Raw genomic sequence first — 25,353 nt, 5'->3', positions numbered from 1 at the left:
AAATACATTTGGGTCCAAAAATAACAAGAACTACGACTTAATTCAGCATTGTCTTCTCTTTCGGGTTTGTTTTCAATCCTCAAATAAAGATTTGAACGGTTATGAATCAGCGTATTGATTCATGATTCAGATCGCGTGCCAAACTGCTGAAATCACGTGGCATTGGCGATCTGAATCATGAATCAATTAGCTGATTCATAACCATTTGAATCTTTATTTACACTGCATACACTTGCATACGCTGTGTGTGAAGATGAACGGAGGTCTTACGGGTGAGGAACGACATTAGGGGGAGGAGTTAATGACATCAGTTTCATTTTTGGGTGAAATAACCCTTTAAAGATTAAAAGAGACGCATGTGAGTGACCTAACGTCTTCAGTGGTGTAGTCAGTAGAGCGTAATATCGCAGGAAGTATGTTTTGAAGCGATCGACCGAGTTTGAATCCGCCTTTTGCCGAGCTCGCTCTTCTCCCTTTTCCCATCACATCTCACACCAGAAAGGCATTTACTTTCAATAAAAATGAGGAACATTTTCTAAAATTGGAAATAAAGTGCCTAATGAATGTTTAATAATAATCAATAAATGCTTTTGGTAGGGTTAGGTGTAGGGAGGGCTTTTATTGTCCATCCATTTGAGCATTTTAATAAATATAATAATTTACACTCTATATTATTATTGCATCATGTTAAAGTACAACAATACTGAGGTGCAAATAGTATGTATCTGCGCAAATAAAGTATAAATAGCATTTAATTACTGTATTTACACATAATGCAAAGAACTGCTACTTTTACATGGTGTAAATAGGATCTGGCTTTAAAACCACATAGCAATGTCCTGGAAAAAGCCAAAGCAATGTTACATCATGTTGCCCATCATTGCATCATGCAAGCACTCCTGCACATTTTCTTCAGAGAATGCAAAAATCTCGATTTACTTCTAAATGAAGTCCTTAATGGGGAATTGCACGGTTGCATAACACTCACCTGTAAACGGCCCGTTTGTCTGACTCCAGCTGGGCTTGGGGGTCGAGGGTCACGCTGACCGGGCCGGCCCCTGCGGCTGAGGCTGCAGAGAGATGGACATGCTGGGCCTTTGAGTTTTGCTGCGTAGTGCCTGTCATCTAAAACAATACACAATACAGAAAATCTGACCATAGTGCACACACAATAAAGTCCATATGCACCACTGCAGAAAACACTGACATCACTGGATTCTGCAGCGCTGCTTTATAGCTGAATCGAATTTCTTTATAATTATTACAATTATTGATGAACTTTACACAGCTATTGAACTGAACTGAATCAAAACTGAGCTGACAGCTCTGCAGCAGAAATGAATTCTGTTTGCATCATTAAATCATTATTTTCCTGTTATCACTGTAAAGCTGCTTTGAAACAATCTGTAATGTATAATGCGGTATATAAATAAAGGTGACTTGACTTGTGTTTTATGGAGCTTTTTATGGCGGTTTGGGAGATTGAAAAAGCATCTACTAGCATAAAAGGGTGTATATAATAAACATACATGTAGTAACACTTATTCATGGATAATCCAGTGATTCAAATATTTTACAAATGAAAGGCACGTCATTATGTTCATTTATGATTGTTTTCTTTTTTTTACTTGAACGTGAACTTGGACATAAACCAAAATAATAAGTATACACAACAGTTAACTCGTTTCTCATCATTGACAGAAATTTCCGGCTTTCTGTGTTTTCACTGTTATAGGGTAGGTGGCGCTATTACACACCTTCTAGAAGAGTTCTGAATCTCCTGATTCAAATTCAGGTAAAGAAGAAGCAGAAACTAGCGATTTCATATGTAATCAAATGCATATGTAAAAGAACGCAATCATAAACATTAAACAGCATATAAATCAAACCTGCCTACACAGTAAAACAAAATTCATGTCTCCAATTGAACATTTTCTAGTGACTAATAACATCTACATTTTTCAGTTGGCAAAATTGAATTTCTGTAAATTGATGCAATTTAATTCACAGAAATTCAATTTGGCCAACTAAAAAATTTAAATGTAATCAGTCACTAGAAAATTTTCAATTGGAGACCTGCATTTTTTTTTACAGTGTAATGTTACGGAGTGAAATGTCAACCCAGGACATTTTGCTTAAAATGCTGCTTTTTTTTTAAATAAAAAACTATTTTTTTAAACTATTTGTCTATGATTAGATTTACTGTATAATGTTGAACACCAATCAGATTCTCTTTTTAATCAGATTAATTCAGTTTTCTTTTCAGAATTCTTGGACTTATTCACAGCAATTAAAAACAGCTGATAATTCATGACAAACATAAATCAAATGCTCTAAGTAAGTTCTCTGTTCAGCAGCTCTCAAGTATTGGCAAAAAGCATATTACTATGATTTTGGCTGTTTATTAGTTCTTATAAAGCACATATTAATGCCTTATTCTGCATGATCTTATTCTACATCCCTTAATCCTACCCAATACCTAAACTTAAAGCTACACTGTGTAACTTTTTTAGTTTATTCTTAGCTAAAAACACTTAGTTCTTTCAAAAATATATGTGCCATTAATGTATATTTACTTCTTTCAAGTAATAAAGTATTCACGTAAGTTTATAATATGTCATTGAAAATACATACGGGTGAGGGGTTCGGAGGCCTGTCGCCATGTTGCCCCTCCATCTTGAAAGTACAGTAGCCAAAGAGGGACATACCCGTAAATTCAAGCTTCAAGAATGTGAAGAGGGGGATTGCCATGTTAATCTTGGACTAAATCGGCCACCGTAGGAGTTAAAACTAAATCAGAATTGAGAGGAACAGAAACTATAATTCACTGGATGGTCATAAACCTTTTCACCGCTAGATGGGGGAAAATATCACACAGTGGAGCTTTAACAACTTCCTTACTAAGTATAAAAAAGCTGTAAATTAGTGAATATGTGTTCCCCATACTAATGTGTTACCAAAAAGCATAAATATAAAACAGTCAGGAAATATATACAATAATACAGCTAAAAACACATGTGATTGAAGCACATGCAACCCATTGTGCTTTCTCCACGCCGATGAGCCAAAGATGCCGTTCATCATCATCCAGCTCATGTGCATGCTATTGGTGGCTCACAGCCAGGCACTGTCGTCTTATCAGATTTAGTTTATTAACGCTTCACTTTCGTGCTTTTTTCTGGGTTACGGCGCTTTTATAGATATAAGAGCGGATATGTGCGTGTAGTAATCTGGTTTATCTTTTCCGCATTGGAGGAAAAATGGCACACATCCAGATGAAGTTCTAGAAAAACTTGAAGCAACAAAAAAAAAAAACATCTCAGCATACATATTCAGAAAGTCACTGCCAAAGTGTCTGCAGTCTCTCGGTTTGCCCATCTTGACAATGTAAGAACGTTAGCGACTGCAGCATATGGTCTCATTAAAATCTGGAATCTAATTTGAGGCACTTGACCCCTAAAATTTTACATAGGTCACCTTCTGCAGGAAAATGTTCCACCTAGTCATCAAATAAAACTCTGGCAGTCGAGGTGGGCAGAGGTCTTGCCCTTGCATTCGAAACATAGTCAGGATGCACAAATACCCTGTTTAGGATGCATTAGAGAGAGAGAGAGAGAGAGAGAGAGAGACTCCTGTTGTCTCCGTTTTCCCATCTCTCTCTGTCCTGCTTTTCTCCTTTGTGATGCAGCTTTTGAAAGCAAGCCCCCTCCCCAGAACAAAAATGGTTTAAAGGAGGAAGCTGGAAGTCTTAATCCCAGCCTCAAATAGGAAATAAATTAGCTTCTTCACACTTAACTAGCTCTCATTTGCATGTCTCCACCAGCGCTGCTCTGTTTTCCCCAGCCACTAATCCTCAGGATGGAGGGATACAGCAGCTGGACAGGGACAGGGGGACTCTGGGACAAAAATGCCGCTCTGTGTCGCTCTGATTACCTCAGGAGAAGCACGGTGAACATGTTAAATGTTGCACAGGACTGCAGATCATTTCTGACGTCCACAATTTGAGATTTGAAAGGACAAGAAATCTGATTTGTTGGTCTTATCATCTCCCAGTCTTGTTAGGCTAGTGTGCTTTGGTGGTTTTAAAGTGCCCCTGTTATGCTATTTTAAAGACTGCTAATTTTGTTTCGGTGTCTCCTACAACAGGTTTACATGCATCAAAGGTAAAAAAAAAAACACTTTCATTTCCTCATAATATACATTGCACATCATCACATTGTTCAATGATTAGTCTCTCTAAATCCCTCCTTTCTGCTCTGATTGGCCAGACGGCCCAGTCTGTTGTGATTGGTCTACCGTGTACAGTCCCTGACAAAAGTCTTGTCGCTTGTGTACAAATTGACCTAAAGTGCCGCAGAAATATATTTCTAATCAAGATTTTTTTACAAGAAATGGCTCATTTTAATCCCACCAGCTTTTGTGATAATGTTTCAGTGAAAAACTAAACTTTCAAAAAGTATTCTAATATTCACAGCTTGGTAAAGCCTATTGAGTCAATTTTTGCAAAGACATAAGTGTTGTCGCCTTGTCATATGAGCTTCACCTGTGACTAATAATGGATCAATTAGGTCTCAAGTGTGTATAAAAAGAACCCCAGTACGCTAGACCTTCACATCAACTGCAACTAGACCTCAGCAAACATGCCTAAGATTCACCCTGAGACTAAAGTTTTGATTATCAAGAGGCTGAAGACCAGATCCACTGCTGATGTGGCAGACACCTTCAATGTGACTCAGCGTCAAGTACAGAGGATAAAAAAAAGATTTGAAGAGACTGGAGACGTTTTTGACAAGCCCAGGTCAGGCAGACCCCGCAAGACAACTGCTCGAGAGGACCGTTTGTTGGCTCGAAAATCCAAGGCCAGCCCATTTTCCACTGCAGCAGAGCTCCACGAGACCTGGTCACCTGAAGTCCCTGTGTCAACCAGAACAGTTTGTCGGATTCTGTCTCGAAATGGCCTCCATGGTCGAATCAGTGCCCAGAAGCCAGCACTAAACAAAAGACAATTGAAAAACTGTGTGGCATTTGCCAAGGCCCACAGCCTGCTAAAAGGATGGACGCAGGAAAAGTGAAATCAGAGATTTCAGACCTCCGTTTATTAAGGAGATGATGGTCTCCAAAATTTCTTAGACCTCTCCCGAATCATCTCCAGCAGTAGCAGCCTCCGAAGTACCACTAACTCCGCCTCCGTTTCCCTTGTCAGCTGATACAATTTCCCCCCAGAGTGCATCTTTTTTTAATTTATTTTTATTTTTTATAATCAATTTTGGCGGTTATAGAGTTCTAATGATGGTGTTTAACTATAACCGTCGGTCTCACGGTTATATACTAACCGTCACACCCCTAATGAGATGTTGAGCTGGTATTCCTCACCATCAGCATTAACATGTGTGTGTCCATCAACAAACCCATGTGTGTGTTTCTGATTTATTACGGTGCACATGCGGAAACTGTGTCAATAACAGCGCATACGTGAGCCCAGCACTAACGCCAATGACTGATGGATCATAAATCTGGCTCCATCCTTTATCTTTACTCACAGTAGTGCGAACGACAGACGATCTGCATTAATACACACAGATTTAGGTAATAGTGGCCACAGCTGATGAGCAGAAGAGTTTCAGTCAGACAGTCATAACATGAGTTGGCTGGAAACGTACACAATATAAAACACAAAACTACGTATTTTGAACAGCCGGTAGAACATATATACATCAATAATTATTCATACGTTCAGGTTGTGATTCTGAGGAGCAGCTGGTCTGAATAAACTGGTACTGACCCATCTTTAAGAGCAAGTGTTTTGTGAATCCCGCGTTGAACTCTGAGATTTGAGTGGTCAGTAAAATGACGTACAACAGTGGCGTTATGCGGATGTCTCTTCTAGTGACGTATTGAACCGTAAGGCAGTGGGATTCGAATTACAAACGACTTGTATAGGCGGGTCAGAGTCGATTCTTCCTTTTGTGAGACAATCATTTTATTTATTTTACACTTTCTACTTTACAACTTTGCAGAACGTTTACATTCACAAACAGCGATATAACACACTACATTAGAGAGAAAATTCAATTAAACACAATAGGGGCACTTTAATGCATATTTGAGCGGTTAAACAACATCATGGCCAGGCTGGGAGACCAGTTTAAACCAGCTTACACCAATATACTATCTTAGGCTGGTTTAAGCTTTTTATTTCAGCAGACGAGCTGTATGTGCATCTTTTGTAACTGGACTGGATTGTGCACCTTTATCTAAGGTGGGTCTCTACGTTCTTAATAAAACTGACATTTTCTTAAAAATACCTCAATAAACAGAAAGTTTGTCATAGCCTTCCTGTTTCTTTGCCGTTTGTTTGTCGACTGACCTGTTGGCTCTCCTGGTACGATGGTGGTGGGACGCTCTGTGTGGCCATCATGGTCAATGCTGGTGCTGGGGACACATGTTGCATCATGGGATAGCTTCACATGGAGACCCTGAAGGAAACAACAGTGACATAAAGGATTATGGTGAGTGTTGTTATATGACCAAATTGGTATCTACTTGGCATATTTACCAAACGGACAATAAATGTGTATGTGTATGTGTGTGTGTGTGTGTGTGTGTGTGTGTGTGTGTGTGTGTGTGTGTGTGTGTGTGTGTGTGTGTGTGTGTGTGTGTGTGTGTGTGTGTGTGTGTGTGTGTGTGTGTGGTGTCCAAAATCATTATCTGTTTCTGCTTTTTTAAAATGGTTATATTTTTCATTATTTTAATAATCTGTCACCATTGTTTTCATGGATTACAAGATGTTATAGGACAATATAATATTTTATGTAAAACGTGTCTTATTTTGTCTAAATTAGTCTATTTTTTCCATCATGTATCATTGTGTCATTTTCTTTTGGTAATATATAAAGCCCTAAAATAGTTATTTTCCTAATTCAACAACATTAAATAATTAAAAAATAACTTTTGTTATATAAAAATGTTGTTACTGTTCTGTACTTTGCCATTAAATTGGTGGAAGTATCGTCCAGAAATACGTATGGTACAGGAAATGATGTCACGTTGCCTCTCTGATAAGATCTGAAGCACTGAAAGGTGTGTGTGCTCTCTCTGAGAAAATATTTCAATCTAAAAAGAGTTATTTTGTGAAACGTCATATTGCTACCACAGTATCAAAAGGAAAACAGAATCTATCACTGATCACACAGTGGGTTGTTTAAAAGCCTTATGATCATGATTTATTAGTGCCATGCGCTTAGCATTTATGTTAGAAAGTGGAACTTTTGGCAAAAACGTTTAAAATGGTCAATTCTGTTACCGTCAAACTCTGTTACCAAGGTAGTCAGAGTGACAATGTTGACCGTGTGTGACAGAGTTGAAAAACAATACTATAAAGAAATCAGGCAATAAAAAAAAAAAAAAAATATATATATATATATATATTTAACTTGAATATGTTTTCAATAATATACTGGAAAGAATTTCTGTAAGTGAACAGAAATGCAAAATGTATCTGAAGTTATAAAATCACTCATATATATACACACACACATATAAAAAAATGTACTAAAATAATTCCCAAAGAAACAACAGTTATCATAAATAAATAAAAATGATTTACTGAAACAACTCTAGAACCCACCACTAGGTGCTGCCGTACTTAATCTGACAAACAAACTTTGATACAATGTTGGAAGAAATGTATTTACATCAAATTATTTAATTATGAGTTAATTATGTATTATTAATTCAAGGTCTACATAAAGAGTATTTGTAATTGAAGCCTTTTAGACTACATGCATAAAATACCTTTTTTTATTGCAATTCTGTACACAAAAGATTATAAAAGTGCAAATAATATACTCTGTATATATAATGGATAATTACAGAATCCATTAATGCATTAGTAACAAATTTGAGCAAGACTTATCTAACACAATCTAAGTTTGAGGAAGGCTGTCCAGAAAATGAAATGAGCACCTTGAGGCGCAGGTACATGATGAGTTAGTGTTTTACTAAGGCAAACATGACAACCCCAGCAGGCCAATCAGTGGCTCATTAGCTCTGCTGTCAGACGAGTAATTGACACTGGGCAAGGGAAGGCCGGACCCCGGGGACGGTGCACTGTGGGAAACCCTGACTACAGATAATTGGCCCCATGTCACCACACATGGACCCCTGAACCTCGTTTCTGAGGGCGTTTTCACACCTGTAGATCGTTTGTTTTGTTCCAAAACAGGGGCTTCATTTGTAACAATGTTGAATTTTCTTCTTGGTTCGGTTCGTTTTCATAAGGCGACATTTTAAAGTGTACCAAAACATGTTTATGTAAGTCACATGACTGGACAACGGTCCTCTTATTGGTCAGTTTCCTCTGCATCATCCATCAAGATCATTGACAAGTTTGCTCCATGAGCTTATTGCGGCTTTATTTGTAACTGTCGCGACACACGCAAACACTGTATGAATGTAGCCGTCATTCCCGCTGTTAAATGATACAGCACATTTGTATTAATACTGCAGCAATTTCAAACACGCTCTCTCTCTGGATCTCCCACCGCTGTCTGAGGTTAAAGCGATAGTTCACCCAAAAGTAAAAATTACCCCCTGATTTACTCCCCCTCACTGATCCTAGGTGTATATGACCTTCTTCTTTCAGATGAATACAATCAGAGTTATATTAAAAATGTCCTGGCTAATCCAAGCATTATAATGGCAGCCCAAAATCTGAAGTCAATAAAAGTGCAACCATCCAAAAAGTGCTCCACACGCCTCCAGGGGTTAATAAAGGCCTTCTGAAGCGAAGGGAGGCATTTGTGTGAGAAAAATATCCATATTTAACACGTTATAAAGTAAAATATCTAGCTTCTGGCGGCCCGCCTTCCGTATTACTTACAGAAAAAGCATAACTGAGAACGATGAGGTCGGACATAAGTGTTTTGAACTGCGAGAGGTGTTATACTTTCTCCGTAAATTCAATACAGAAGGCGGTCAGGTGGACGCTAGATATTTTACTTTATAAAGTTTTAAATATGGATATTTTTCCCACAAAACCCCTTTGATTTGCTTCAGAAGGCCTTTATTAACCCCCTAGAGCCGTGTGGAATACTTTTATAATGGATGGACGCACTTTTTTGGGCTTCAAATTTGGGCAACCATTATAAAGCTTGGAAGGGCCAGGACATTTTTAATATAACTCCCGATTGTATTCATCTAAAAGACCTCTTTTTGGTTTTCAACTGATAACTAATGTGCTCACTCACAGAATCAGATACGATTGCTATTTATATAGCACATTTCCCATTATGAATAATCATACCATTTGTTGGTCCGTTGGGTCGGATTGCTTTCACATCTCAAGTGAACCATCCGAGAGTTCATTTGCAATCGGGCCGATCACCTCGTTCAGGCGGTCTCGGAGCGATTACTTTAGTGCGGATCTGAGCACGATTGCCATGTTCACATATGCCTAAATCAACCGAACCAAAGGAGAAAACACACCAGCTTCTGAAACAAACGCTCAGGTGTGAAAGCACTCAAATGTTCTTTACTCTTTTGGCTTCATGTTAACTTGTCTGTAACAATAATTCTAGAGGTTTTTGTTCACTCACATTTTGAAATGTCATATTTTGACATTAACTGAATTTGAAAACGAAACAAAAAGAAAATTCTTGTTTGTTTTTGAAAAAATGTAAACAAACAAGTAAGCTTTCTTGTTTCTTTTCAATATACTGAGGCTATTACCATAAACATCTTTGAAAGTTGAATATTGATTTCCCCATCTAAGTGCAGTCAAAATAGTGCCACCCAAACACGCAAATATGAGGTTCTATTTTTGTTCTGAATTCCCACCCAAATCATTAAAACGATCACTTCAGACAGTTTGACCCCACCAGTCTTCAGTCCACCGTTGAGCTTTTACTAGCAGCACACAGATGTAAGAAGCAGAAGCTAGCAATCGCAAAGAATACTAAAAATACATACGCAATCATATATAATTACTCTGAAAGAACAGTACAATCACATCTGCCGAGCTAATGTGGGTGGGACCTCTGCTCCGTTCGGTAATTACATGAGACATAAATCACTCATTTAAAACGTGACCTATAAAGTTCTCTCATTTTCTCTCTTGAGAACATCTCTTTAGCTCTGTCTATATCTTAACAGCTTGAAATCTTAAAGACACAGAATCGTGTGTTCCAAGTTTGCAGCAATAATTCTGTGAACAGCAGAACAAGAGAACTGTCAGGAGGATTGTGGGAAAATCAAGGAGACATAGAGCAGAATACAGTACAGAAGCCAAGTCTGTCAGACGGCAGACAGGATGTAACCTTCCTCAGACAGCAGACAGACAACAGTTCGAGCGGGAAAACAGGAAAGATCGTTTTTTTTTCCCTCGCAGATCATCTTCAGGTTGGCAGGAGCGTGTGGAAAATGGTCGGAGGGGCCAAGGCAAACCAGGCAGCTATTTTAAGGAGATCCCACACACACAAACACATGTACACACACACCCTGAGTTTTGGGTTATCATCATCGTAAACACCATCAGCACCTCTGCACTCGGATCGTTTCGTGTCGGACTTTCGTGGAAACGTGAGGAATTTTCCAAGCACAAATTAGATTCTAGCTTGGCATTGCATATTTTATGAAGCTCGTCCAAGTCATACAAATTGAGAACGTTGTGTGTGTGTGATTTGTATACTGATTACACACCGCGCTTGTGTTCTCATTCCAAGTGCTATCAGCCGAAAGGCATCTTCACTGTTATCTCGGCTCATTTTAATTGCAAATTTTGTGAGCGAGTTGGTAATTAAATGGAAAATTGCACATTAATTGATGAGACTAAAGATAAAGCAATTCCAATTATTGCACGGTATTTTAAGAGGGCCTCTCAAGTCTTGGTCCCTGGAGTGGCGTGGTACCCAGCGCAGCATCATAATAATAATGCATACACACCGTGTACACTAGGTAACAGCTCTATCCACAAACCTGTGTTTACAGACATGGACACACACACGCATACTTTATAATGAGCAAAGAAACCTCCGAAGTCTCGGCGGGCGAAGGCCGTGCACTGATTAAGCCTTCTGGCTTGCTCTTTTAAAACTCATCATCACACCTTCAGACTAAACATACCGGGTATTGATTTCAATGCATCAGTCGATACAAACACATCGATCGCTTCATTGATATACAGTCGGAAATTCTTCCCCCGGCATGCAGCCGATGGTCTAAACAGCTGCGTGTACATCAGCATGTGCACTTTTAGCACACATAAAGCTATAAGAAAGGCGTGAACCCTTCGTGTGACAGATCAGGATGTTACTCTAAACACATTTTGGAGCCAAAAACTAGTCCCTTTTGTGGGCCACAAGAGAAAATAGCAAAAAATGTAAACTAAATACAGCAACTCAGGGTTGGAAAGGTTTCTTTAAAGTGTATTTGTATTTGAATATTAATATTTAACCACCATTTCCTTTAAAAAAAAAACTATTTTGCACTAGGTACACAAAATACACACACTTAGGGCCTTAAGGACAAAAATGTCCACATTGAAACCCATAAAAACTGCTATTTTTAATCCTGTTGACGCAATCTTTGTTAATAGGCTTTTATTCTGTTGCCAAGGCTGCAAAATTTTAGTTTTTACTATTTTTTACTAGATTTTTACGTTTTGTTTTTTTTACATTTTTACGGTTTGGCGTATAAAGCAAATACTTTATTCCTGTTTTTTTGTTTATGCATATAACGCCAATTTGATAAATGATGCAGTTTTATAACTGTGTGGGTGTGTAGGTATGGATGTCAGAGTGTAGTGTGTATGTATGTAATAAAAAAATTGTGTGTAGGTGTGCATGTGTGTGCTTGTAATATTTGAGAGAGAAAAACTCAATTGCAAATCACAAATCCAAAAACTGTGTGAACCAGTGGAGTTTTGCTGGCATCTAATGGGGAAAAGTTGGCACTGTGCCCAAACCAAATCACGCTGAGAGCTCATTTTTTAAGATATCAACCTCAAATTTGAAACACAGCTTTTTTAGATGTATGGCTTTGATTTTCTAGTTGTATAACTCAAAATGTTTTTAAAAATATATATATTGTTTAATGAAATATTATTCATAAATATTTTCTTAAACTTTATAACTTTTTTTGGGTTTCACTTTTTAAACTTTTTTGACTTCAACAATATTCTGCCAAGGGTCTTCTTTAAAATGAGACCAAACTGAAGTCTGTGCTCCCAAGATAAATTTTTTTCGACATGGACATTTTTGTCCTCTAAGAACCAATGTGTAACTTTTTTTAAATGAATGCACAAGGGTTAATTAGATTACACAAGTTGTCATTTATTTTTTACTTTAGAATACGTAAGGTGTGTACAACAAAACAGGACCACCAAACATAGGACTTGGTTTTACTCTGCATTCTATTTTAAATAACATCCGTTTTCTACAATATTTCTTGAAGAAGAAAAAAAATACATACAATCTAAGAAAAAAGAAAGAAATATTGATGCTCAAGAAGCATTGTAATCTGGAGGTGTAAACTTTTTGAATTGGATTAACAGATTAAATTGTAGAAACATGTTATTAGCTACTGAAGGGAGGAAATAAATGAAAATAATATGATCTTTAAACAAAGTAAGAAACATTTACACATAATCCTGTTCAAAAGTTTTTACCGCGGCTTTTACTCCATTGTGTTTTGTGGAAGCTCGTTTTGGCCACTAATTCTAAAAATGAAAAAGGTAATCGCGACTGTATCTCATAATTCTGACTTTTTATCAGACTTGTTTATGAGATTTAAACTCACAATTGATTATAAAGTCATAAATGTAAGATAAAAAGGTCTCATTTACCTACACAAATGATTTGACATGAACCCCGAAAACAGTCGTGGATCATCCAGGTAACGTCAGACAGTTCAGATTCAAGGCTATGTACATTTTTAAATATGGCAATTTCTATAAATTTGTCATTTTGTCTTTACTCTTGCAGACTATGTGTAAACATCTATTGTGTGAAATAGTAATTAGATGACCACCCATTTAAAATGTAATTGTAATGAGATACAGTTACTAAAATTTTGTATTTTAAATACATAACTAAATTACATGTATTCTGTTACTCGCCAACCCTGGCAGCCATAATATAGTTCCAGTCTTCAGGCCAGATTTACTAAACAGGGCAAATTGGCGCGAGAGCGCAATTCCCAAAAAGTGTAGATGGGAGTGTAAAGTTCTGCGTGTGATCTACAGACGACACACACATTAAAGCTGCTGTCCTTAACTTTTTTTGTGTTCAAGGTTTACAAAAATTATATAATGAGATTGTACAACATGAATCCATTTTCCAAACCTTGTTTTTGTCTTACCCTGAATCATTATGGTACACTTATAATAAGTATTTATATTGGGACTATTTCAGGCCAGACTGGTCGGTACCGCTGCGGAGGAGCACAGTCCCTGCGTGATCCGCCACAGACATAAACAGAGAGAAGTAGCTCCGGTTGCAATGTTCTTCCGCAAGACGCATGCAGTTCTGTTTATTAACCACTAGAGTGCAAAAAGTTACGGACTGCAGCTTTAAAGAACACAGACACAGCCGAATCATTTCCATAATGACCAACACAATCTACCAAGAGCAGCGCAAATTAGTGTCTGGTTTAAGATGTGCTTTATTGGGTGATAAATAATGGCCAAACAAAAGCAAATTGACGAGCGCAAACCTTGCGTGATTCATTTAAATACTCTCCTCCCATACATTTTGCATCTAAAAGGGAAACTCCTAAATGTATTTGCAATAACTCAGTCCACGCCTTTATAGCGCTCATTTTTCACTGCGTGTCTTTAGTAAATCCTGACAGTAGTTTTTTAAAGCCAGATAAGGGTGTGCGTTGGTGTGTGCTATCTGGCCCATGTCAACTATTTGATCATCCTTGTGGAATATAAATATGAACTAATATTAAATCTTACTGACCCCTATACATTCCTGGGCAAAAAAAATAAAATAATAATTCCCCTTAACAACACTAAAAAAAAGCTTTTATTGTCTTAACCACAAATTCTTGGTCAGGAAATCTGCTAAATTTAAGCAAATGCACCGCCTTAAAAGCATCAAAGACAGAATGAAGTTTTTGGCAGATTATGGGATTCATGGTTTAGCACAGTTGCATGAAGTGAGGAATCACAATGACACACGAGGTGCATGGTGAAGCTCCTGAGCGATTTCTTCGAAGATCTGCTGAGGAATATAATGATAAATGCATCTCTAGCACTGAAGCATTGTGTGCGGAGCCGCTTCAGATGCTGGTATTGGTGAGCTACTTCACTGTGAAAAGTCATTTGATGCTTTGGAGTACAGGAGAATATTGCAGAATGGCTTGCTTCCCACAAAAGAAAAGTTGTTATCTAAAGAGGAACGATAATGCTCCCGACCAAATTGCAAAGACCACTAAGATGGCTAGAGAACAACTCCGTCAGGCTCATGTTTTGGCCTGGTCAGATTCCAGATTTGAACCCTATAATGAATATTTGGTCTTAATTTAACTCAAACTAAACTGTGAGACATTTTTCAATTACTCATGAACTGTTAGAATCCATTTACATTTCTTCTTCCTGTAAAAAGCTGTCTGCACGTTGGGGAAGCCTATTCTGTGCTAAATCTTCAGTATTTGTGTAATTCATGCTCATTTTCTGACCAGTGATGAGTGATGGTGAAGAAGACCAATAAAAAATGTGCAATATTTTGCCTGGGCCATTTTTCTTTTTCTTTTTTGCCTAGGAGTGTATGTTGTCTCTTAGGTATTTGTGCATTCATAAAGCATTCATGTTTTCCCATTAATACATTCATGGGAAGTAATACATTAAAGGTTGTTATTGCAGTGACACCAATTTAACAGTATAAATTACTATACTACTATTTATATAACTATAAAATTATAGAACGTATACCTATTTCAAACACAAAGTAACAGTTAGAATTGTATTTTTAATTAAATATATTTTTAAAAGTGCATCAAAACAGATACTAAAACTACTTAAAAGATGAAGCTAAAAAAAGACTACATAAAAAGAGCTTTTAAAAGAACAATATTCGGTAACACTTTATTTTAGGGTCCAATTCTCACTATTAACTAGTTTCTTTTTGGCACGCATATTACTAGGATACTGGCTGTTTAATAGTATTTATAAAGCACATGTTAATGCCTTATTCTGCATGAGCTTAATCCTACCCAATACCTAAACTTAAATGCTACAAAAACTACCTTACTAAACTATTGTATTTAATAGTTAGTTAATAGTGAGATCTATTTGTGTGATCCAATATTCCAATAATCCAATATTCTTAATAAGGCAAAAATGAAAAAGAACAAAGTTAATTGTCATAGTAGTTTTTTTTTCAATTACAGCGTTTCATGAGAAATGTGCAATTGTAAGTCCCATATCCAACACAGCAGCCTGTACCTTCATGACTTGAACTGATAATTACAGCTGGCAGGGAGAGCGTTTTAAAGGCTGGGGAAATGGAAAGTAAAGTGGGGATGTATTGAACACGTCTGGTGTGTGTCTGGGAAAAATGGCCCATCGATAGTACTTCACCAGAGCCCTCACCCACAATCGTTTGACTGTTTGATCAGTCGATAATTAGCACAGCACCTGACGGAAAGCTGCTACTGACGGGGCTAATAGAACAATGCCGGAGAGGTTGTTTAGTCATGACAAACCCTGCATGCTAATTTGTGAACCTACTATAATGAAGACGTTACGGAAATAATGGGACACTGTCATATCACAGTCACAAACTCTTTGCATCAGCATGTATATATTAACATTAATAATTCATTACATCACAGTTTATCCATGTTTAAAGATGCTATTTAATGCATCCTGACTTATTTACACTGTTATATGGCGGTATGTTATATGGCGGAGTATTTCTGTGCCAAATACACTCAATATACAATAGATTTTTTTAAATATGGGCCTGTATGAGATCATAAAGGGCAGAATTCCTTGTAGGGCACTTCTCCTGAATGAACGCGCACACACACACACACACACACACAAATGTGAAATATGGGGACATCCCATAGGCGTAATGTTTTTTATACTGTACAAACCATATTTTCTATCCCCCTACACTGCCCCTGCCCCTAAACCTACCCATCACAGATAACATTTTGCATTTTTACTTTCTCAAAAAAACTCATTCTGTATGATTATTAAGCATTTTGAAAAGTGGGGACATAGCCAATGTCCTCATATTTTCCCCTCTCCTTGTAATAACTATGTCATACTCATTATACACATTTGTGTCCTCATATTTTAAAAAAAAAACCATCCCCCCCCCCCCCCCCACACACACACACCAACTTGAGCAAGAGCAAGAGCACGCCCATCACAGAGCTTTGTTCGTGTTACAGACCATAAAATCAACAAAGTCACTAAAGAAGTGTTTCTGGTGAGGGAAAGATCACCTTGTTCAGCTTCCTATAACCCATAATCATAACCCAACGTTATGTTTGTTCCCAGTCACGAGTGGAAACTGAGATCTGAACTGAAATGTGTGTTTTGTTGGCAATCGGCGTGTAAGTGCATATAATGTGAACACCACCAACGTATAGTGAATAGAAAGTCATCCAGGGATAATGCCATGATGTATTGTGTGTGTGTGTGTGTGTGTGTGTGTGTGTGTGTGTGTGTGTGTGTGTATGTTCGTGACTCTGCCAGCAAAAGTTCGGCTGTTTTTGGAATCAGTAAAATCGGTACAGTGTATATGTCTTTTATGAATCTGATCAAACTTAAGACTCTTCTGACATATGAAGAATGCATTCCTACTCTATAGGTACTCAAGATTACCATGAGACTGGCAGAAACCGTGTGTGTTATGAACTCTTTAAAAACGACAGCTTTAACTGTGCATCACAATTTTGTAGTGGCATCTATCCAAACATCTGCATCTACTCATGCTATCAACTACAAACAAATGCCGGAGAATGACCACGTATTGAATCTCTCAGTCCGGGACACGCATCCTCGCGCACAATGCCAAAGGATCAAAGATGTGTGACTTCCTCTTAGTTAGAAACATCCTTTGTGGACGGCTGCGGAGAACGCAGCGTGAGCCGGTGCAGAGAAAGAGCAGCAGGTTTTTTCCCCGTTAAGCAGAAACAGGTGAGCTCTGAAGTACAGGAGGAAGTGGTTTGTGGTTTATAGACCCCATTCATCATCATCATCCACATAGTCTCCCCTTGCGTCTCACAGCTAGCCATCACATCTGGGAAGAGGGTGTTTTATATATCTGTTTACCAGGCAAGCTGGCAGACTGAAGAAACAACAGACCTTCACTTTCTCCTGAGACACTTCCTACGTGGCACGCCACTGGACGATGTTTCGAAAACCGAAAACAACCACATAAATGGTTTTATTTATAGGTTTATTTCTGTGCCACTGGTGTCTCAACCCATATATACAGGGCCTCAGTAGACTAATTTTTGCCTTTTGAGAAGTAATCTTTACATTTAAACAATATTTTGTTGTCATATTTAAATATTTTTCTCAGATTCACTAAATTGATTAGCTAAAACATTTTATGTATTCACTATGTGCTATACAAAAACTGACTAGCACATAACATAGTTTACAAGTTTGGGGTTGGTAAGATGCATTAACTCTTTCCACGCCAGTGTTTTTTAAAGGGGTGGTTGATTGTTTTTTAACTTTTGTAACTTCAGTGAGTGTGTAATGTTCCTGTTTGAGCATAAACAACATCTGCAAAGTTACGACGCTCAAAGTACAAAATCTTTTTTTATGGACTACAACAATCGGCTGATAGGGACTACAGCAAGCTTCTTCATGGGTTGTGACATCACTAACCCTAAAATTGACATAAATCCCACCCCCGGGACACACAACAAAGGCATAATGAGAAGAGGAAGAGTTGTTATAGTTGAGCACATCTGGGAGTCGCTCAAGCTGTCACACCGTCTTTTTACATTTATTGCACGCGTGACAACATAAGTTATGACTGTAAATAAACTAAAGTATACAACATTTTGAGCAAAAAGCTGGAAAAAAAAATCAAATTTTTGTCAAAGACTACGTCTGGATCAGATCAGAGCGATGATCAAACACAGATGGAGTCCATCAACACCACCAAAGCTTCACAGAGCTCGTCCTGGATTAACATTACAGCCAATAATATTAGGCAGTTTTGATTTATATACTGTTTATTGTTGATAATCTCATTATTTTTCATATACATCTGCTTACATTTTATATCACTCGTTTCTGCTTCCTTTTTCCTGTGTTTTGATCACGTCTCAACCTCCCACGGTCTCTCTTGAAATCAACACGGAAGGACTTAAACTGCAATTTATCGACTGGCCACTAGGGACAGGCTCCAAAAGGGAGTCAATGTTCAAATGCCCGACTTTACAGCTGAAAAAAATATGTTTACGGCTTGGTACAAAATGCGGTTTTGGTATATATAGCAAATGTTGCCATTCATGACTATGAGGAGGGTGATTTTTTTTTTTTTACTCATCCATTTAAATGATATTAAGCCTTAAAGTTCTGCATAATTAAGGGGGTGTCCACTTTGAGTGACAGGCAGGTGGTTTACAACTATGGTCGAGCTAGGCGGGTGTTTCAGCAACCAGGCACCTCAGCTCTATCCACGTCCTGCCTCTTTGCCCATTCTCAGTTATCGAGGAGTGACGTGTGGTGACGCGCTGCCAAGATTTGTTCACAGTCTATGGTTTTGGTCCAAGGATACTGTACTCGTTCAGGAGATGCTAAATAGCGCTCCCCTAATGTATGACAGTGAAAGCCGGAAAAACGTGTCAAAAAAAAGAGGTAAGGGAAAGGGGTATTTTTTTCCCCCTCTTATGCTCAGCAAGAGTGCAATTATTTGATCAAAAATACAGTGAAAACTGGAATGTGAAATATTATTACGATTTAAAAAGCAATTTATAGTGTGATGGCAAAGCAAACATTTTCAACGGTCATTATTTCAGTCTCCAGTGTCACTGATCCTTCTAATATGTTGATTTGGTGCTCAAGAAACATATTGTTTAATGTTACACATTTGTTTTAGATTTTTAGGATTATATGATGAACGGTACGTTCAAAAGAACAGCATTTATTTGAAATTGTAAACCATTTTTTAATATTATTAATGCCTTTACAGTCACTTTTGATCTATTTAATGCATGTTGAACTGACCCCAAATTTTGAAGGCTAGACTATGTTTGGACTATGTGAAACAATTACAGAATGAAACAATCATATTCTTTCATGTAAGTGCTATTTTCTTCTGTAATATTATTGTTAACAGTATGTTTGAATTAAAATTGTAACTATCACCAGGATGCAGATTGTTCGTCTTTGTTATTATTGGCAAAAATTAACATTTTCATTAGTAATTTTGTCCAATCAAAGCGAGAGCCACGCCCCATACCCACGCCAGTGGTTGAATCAATGCTGCTCTTGTTAGGCAGATTGGGATGTTTTGAAAGCACAGTAACACTTTATCTTAGGCTTCAATTCTCACTATTAACTAGTTGCTTATTATCATGCATATTACTAGGATGTTGGCTGTTCATTAGTTCTTATAAAGTAGGGATGCGCGGTATACCGGTACTGGAAAAATACCGGTATATATTTTATTTAAAACGGTACGATATCATGATTTGGCACATTTCGGTATATGCTGCTTTTCCGAAGTTCACCGCTTGATGGCAGCGCGCTACCCAAACTGACCCGAAACAACCGGCAAATGTGACAACAACATAGACGAACAAAATGGATAAAGCAGTCGAATCTCACTCAAGATGCCCAAAACGAATTAATAAAGAGAGGAGTAGAAGTGAAATTTGTAATGACTGTAATGACTCAAATATCTATCTGTGTATTTGACTGTTTAAGGAAACTTAATGTGTAATGTGCGAGCGTGACTAAGTGACAGGCGTGTGTGTGTGTGTGTGTGTGTGTGTGTGTGTGTGTGTGTGTGTGTGTGTGTGTGTGTGTGTGTGTCGTATGAGCTCATATCTCCTGTAACTGTTATTACGAAATGCTATAAAATCTCTTGCGTGTTCAAATGATTTCCGTTCTCCATCCCGAGACGATCGTGAAATGCAGATTGCTTTAGTGTAGTGCGATGTCTTTTGAAACCAGAAGCAATTTGCTAATTTTGAGAGATTTTTGCTGAAATTATTTCTCACAAGAAAGCTTTCAAATGACTGATTTGATGTGATAAGCTTTGCTGATTAATTTACTAATAAACATTTGTGGTAATTTCCCACTTTATAAACTCAAAACTTGCATAATTGTTCTCATTCGCGTGCAATATACCCGCGCTAATATCAGACCTTGTGGTATCGATTTAATATCAGTACTTCGGTATTAGATTGTGGTACCGTACCAAAGCCAAAATTGTGGTATCGAGCCATCCCTATTATAAAGCACATATTAATACCTTATCCCTCTTCATCCCTTAATCCTACCCAATACCCAAACTTAAATGCTACAAAAGCTACCTTACTAACTATTAATAAGCAGTAAATTATGAGTTTGAGGCAAAAGTCCTATTAGTGAATACGTGTTCCCCATACTAATGTGTTACCATACAGTGTTTATTTCTTCTCTGGGGAATCAACCTGTGAATGACTTTCTTGTAGTTGTCTCTGTATATTAAGTAGGGATATAACGTATTAAAACATAATAAAATGACACACTACAGCTGTAAAATGAATTATTATGAATCAACAGTGAAAGACTTCATTGTGAACTCCTCTGTGCCTAACCCGAGGAATTGTTGATCTTCAAAGCAAGTGTGCCGATGCTAAAAGTGTCTGATTGTGATTTTCCTGGCTCCTTTACTATGTATCCTGTGCGGAAGTTTGTCAGTCACAGATGCTGCGGGGAATGCAATGAATAATTTTAAACAGTGCGCGTGTCACAAATGCCCAAATATCATGAATCTTAATGTCCTGAGTCAGGGCTTCTCCAAAGTGAATATATAAAACCGGCCCACCTGAATACATTTGCTACATTAGCGGCCCTTCCGTGTGCAGATTTGCAATGCGTTCTGAGTGTGTGCATGTGCGTGCCGGGAGAGGAAAAGGACGGACATATGGGCTTTGATTAATGAAGGGCAGTGTGTCGGAACAGAACCCCAGCACAGGGACGGAAAACTCTGGACTAGGTTCTCAGGCCACACACACACGGATTTAGAAGTACAAACATACATCCCAGGGCTATACACCTTCAGGCAACATGCTGCTAGTGCACACACACACACACACACACACACACACACACACACACACACACACACACACACGCACACACACGCACACACACACAAACTGTAAAACAGCTGGGGAGACTCTACGTCCCAGCACTGCTCATTAACCTGTACGAACCACAGGTGGAGGATTAATCTCTGGTATTCATGAGCTCAAATCTGTGTGTGTGTGCGTGTGTGTGTGTCTCGATCACATACAGTACATGTTTAAATGATGGCTTTCCATTTGGTTTAAAGAGTTCACCCAAAAAATGTAAATCATGTCATCTTGTAAAAATCTGTATCGCAGTGTCCGAAATTGAATACTTCCCTACTTATATAGTATGCGAAAAACAGCACGCCAATAGAGAAGTTTGTCCGAATACAGGGTTATAAAAAACAAAAACACAAGGTAAATAGTCCCCGGATGACCTACTACTTCCAGATTCTGAAGTGTGTATTCGATGGACACGTTTACTATCCCATGAGGCCACGGGAGAGGATTTATGAATGGCGGTGAAGGGATGCAACTGAAGCTGGTAGGTCACATGATAATGACAAAATGGCGGATGTAGTACATCCGAATTACATTCATCCTACCCACATTCATACTATATACAACATACTTTTTTAACGATTGCAAAGTATCAAATTCAAATGTAGTAGTACCTGCTGAGAAAGTAGGGATTTTGGACACGGCTTCTCTGCGAAACAACAAAAGAAGAGTTTTCCATACAACGAATGTAAATGGAGTCCAGTGTTGTTTTTGTACGTAGGCATTGAAAAACATAGCCTAGAAATCTAGACGCACCCTAGTGGTAGCAAATCTAATCTGCCCGCGAGTGTCGTCTAGCAACTCTCAATACCCTTCTGAGCTGTATTCGCCTGAATCTTGCCGCGCCAATCACATCGTGTATAGAGTCGGTGGGCGGGGCCATAATGACGACAGCCGAGTTGCGTTTGCGTGCTTCTAGTAAACACAGAAACTGGCGAACGGCGGTCTTTCGAAACAGCTTTGACCGCGACTCTGGAAGACTTGGAGTTAAGCTTTTCTCTGAGAAAAGAACAAAGAACGGCACTGAAGTCATTCTTAAAAAGGGAAGATGTGTTCTGAGTTTAGCCGACCGGATACGGTGAATGTTTGATCTGTCAACGAGCTCCGCTTCGCCTTCGTTGCTCTGGTTGGTGTAGCGCTATCCTATCACGTGCAGAGGGAGTTTGAAAGACAACCGTTTATCCGCCCCTCAGATTGAGCCGTCAATGGTGAGTTTAGACCAAACATCTTGATGTGGGTCTGGCTTGTCAGGCTAAGAAAAACATGGTACTCTGTGCGGTAAATCAAGAACAGCAGATTTAAACAATAAGACTAACTGTGTTGAGCTGGAGAACAATCATTAGTTTCTGTCCATCAATGATGAAAAAAGTTGCTCACCTGTCTAATAAAACACATCAGATATTAAAGGGTCTTTGGGGTCAACAACATATATAACAATCTTCTAGTGGATTTTGTTTATTTTAATCCAAAAATCATACATACTTAAGTCCTGGTGAAGGCAATTCTGAGATTTGTTTCTAAACACATTATAAATGTTAGAAACGTTTTGCTGAAACACATTACAAAGACTGTGAGCTGTGTAGTACTGAAATGTGGAGTTATAACGTTAAACAGTTTTTTACCATTGCTGTGTTCAGGATTTTTAGGCGGGGCTAAAATGGTGGCCCGATCACACACAAACTTTACAAACTTTCATCGGAGACAACTGGGATTCACTAATAAAGCGCCATCGTGAGCAGTATGTGAGTGTTATCTTGTGTTTTCCTGCGAGTGGGCGCGGTTTCCAGCGTTTGAGCTCAGAGGATGCTGCATATTTTTTCAAGATTTTTATTTTTTCAAATTTGGCTGGGTGGTTAATAACACATTTGTCTGTGGTGTGACAAACTCAGAGCACATATTTAATTTTGACTTTACAGGAACTTAATACTTCATTCTCAGAGAAAATTGCAATCTTTGATTGTGTGTATGTGACTGTATATGATTTGAAACACACCCTTTGTGTCTGAGACATTCAGAATCTTTATTCATTCAATCTATCTGCAATTTCACTTGTCTTTGTATTTATGGTAATGATTGTTTGGATATGGTAGATCTAGAAATAATTCCAAAGTAAAATTAGATTAAAGTCTTCGCTGAAATGGGTGTTGCGGAAACTTACTGTGTGGTAAAATTTTGCTATTCCCAGAGGCTTGATGGTTCGCATGCAAATTACCTCATTAGCATAGCTAAAAGCTTTTATTATAATTAGCATTTTCTCAATAGACTGCACCAGTATAGAAAGAATGGAACCTAAAAGATTTGCACCGTCAAAATTGCATTTTCATTCCAGATTTATAAAACAATGAAATCGCACCATATAGCCCTACATTTCTCCACTAATACAGTTCCCTTGAAGGAGTGAATGAAAATGAGTGAGTGAATTCGGACACTAAAGGCCCTATTTTAACGTTCTGAGCTCATGGTCTGAAGCTCACGGCACAGAACATGTCCGAATCCACTTTTGCTGGTTTAAAAAAAAGGAAAAACGGTCTGCGTGCCAGGAGCATCGTCCAAAAGGCCTGTCCCTAGTCTCTTAATCAATGAGTGTGTTTACATGTAATAAACCAATCAAAGTCTGACCTCCCATTCCCTTTAAAAGCCAGTTGCGTTCGCACCATGGAGGAATTTGCGAGCGGCAAGATTGAACGCTTTTCCAGAGAGAAATCCTTTTATTTTTAATACATCTGGTTTTCTTAATACAAAATTTTTGGGGGGTTTTCTCACACACCTGGCATCCTCCTCGAAAACGGTTCTCATTTGCCCTTGAATATGTTTACAGTATACAATCTGGCAAAACATAATACTCTTTTTTTTACAATTATCTTATAGCTTTGTCATGTTTAAGATGATGGACATTTGAATAGGAACCCAAACTCATTATACTTAATAAATATATTTACTTCTTCCTAGCCTAAGTGTTCCCTGCAACTGGAGTATACAGTATTCTCTATCTGAGTGTACAACTGCATGAGCTTATATGGAAGAAGCGCTTTTGGGTTAAGCTGCGTTGGGTTGAAATAGTGGAAAATAGAATAATAGAATCAAAATGTGTTAGCCTTTTTATCCGTTAGGGAACTAAATGTTTTTTTTCTACTATAAAATAATCAAAACGACAGTGGTGTCGGTGTCGCGGTGGGCAGGCGATGTAACCGATGTTATGCCTGAACACCGGTAACACCGACTAATACAGCAAGCCTAATATTAACCGTTATTATCAATCTAAATGAATCTACTGGGAAATATAGGAGCTTGCTACCGGGACGTAACAGATTTCTCTGTTTTATATCACTAGTCCAGTGTCCATTCTCAGAGCGCCGCTTCTCGAAATTGCTGCCTTTATTAGAGAGAAGAATACGTTCAGCCCCCTCCCTCCGAAGCTTTGAATATTCGGTGTTGATTAAGCTTTGAAGCTCAAAAAATGGCATTCGGACCAGCCCTATAGCGTTGCGCCTGGAACTGCATTGTGCCGGGTGTATGATAGGGCCCTAGATGTACAATTTGATGGAAACTTGCAACTGTGTCCTGAAATCAGTCTAATGCTGATTATAGAACCACAAGGATATCCTTTGGCTTATTGTCAAACACTTCCTGGCTAACGGCTACAGTAAAGGAGAGGTGTGCACGTACAACACGTAGACCAGTTTTACTGTATGACTGAGAGAGCCAAAAGCTAATAGCACTCCTTTGAAAAGATTTCAATACTGCTTGACTCCATCCATTAAACGTGATAACATGGCAATCTTTAGAAAATTTAAAGTGCTCTTAGATCATTCAAACTTTTATGTGCCTTGTGTGGGCGTGTTGCAACGGTAGAGAACGTAATCGCATCTTGATGCCATTAGTGCACACAAGAGCGAGCGGTGTTCCTGCCGATGACACGGCGTGGGGACGTTTCCTCACTGCGCTGATAAAAATCGGAATATTGAAGGCTGGAATTCTGCCGAAATTGGAACACCTGAGCTCATAGAGAGTGAAGGTAATCTTCAA

At 38.3% G+C, this 25,353-nt stretch overlaps 1 protein-coding gene across 4 annotated transcripts in view; it reads right to left on the bottom strand.

Moving 5' to 3' along the window:
* Window positions 1–25,353, bottom strand: part of LOC137062575 (homeobox protein PKNOX2-like) — a 132,605-nt gene that overhangs the window by 40,415 nt on the left and 66,837 nt on the right. For all 4 annotated transcript variants that reach the window (XM_067433456.1, XM_067433455.1, XM_067433461.1 and 1 more), the window contains 2 exons: window positions 6,368–6,476; window positions 989–1,125 (listed from right to left, as the gene is read on the bottom strand). In XM_067433456.1, the coding sequence (XP_067289557.1) occupies window positions 989–1,125; window positions 6,368–6,454 (224 nt within the window). In that variant the 5' untranslated portion in view covers window positions 6,455–6,476. The remainder of the gene's footprint in view (window positions 1–988; window positions 1,126–6,367; window positions 6,477–25,353) is intronic.

The sequence above is a fragment of the Pseudorasbora parva genome, chromosome 23 (assembly GCF_024679245.1).
Source record: "Pseudorasbora parva isolate DD20220531a chromosome 23, ASM2467924v1, whole genome shotgun sequence".
In the NCBI taxonomy this organism is placed as follows: Eukaryota; Metazoa; Chordata; class Actinopteri; order Cypriniformes; family Gobionidae; genus Pseudorasbora; species Pseudorasbora parva.
Note: the sequence above shows the minus strand (reverse complement) of the source record. Positions and strands in the feature narration are given on the sequence as shown.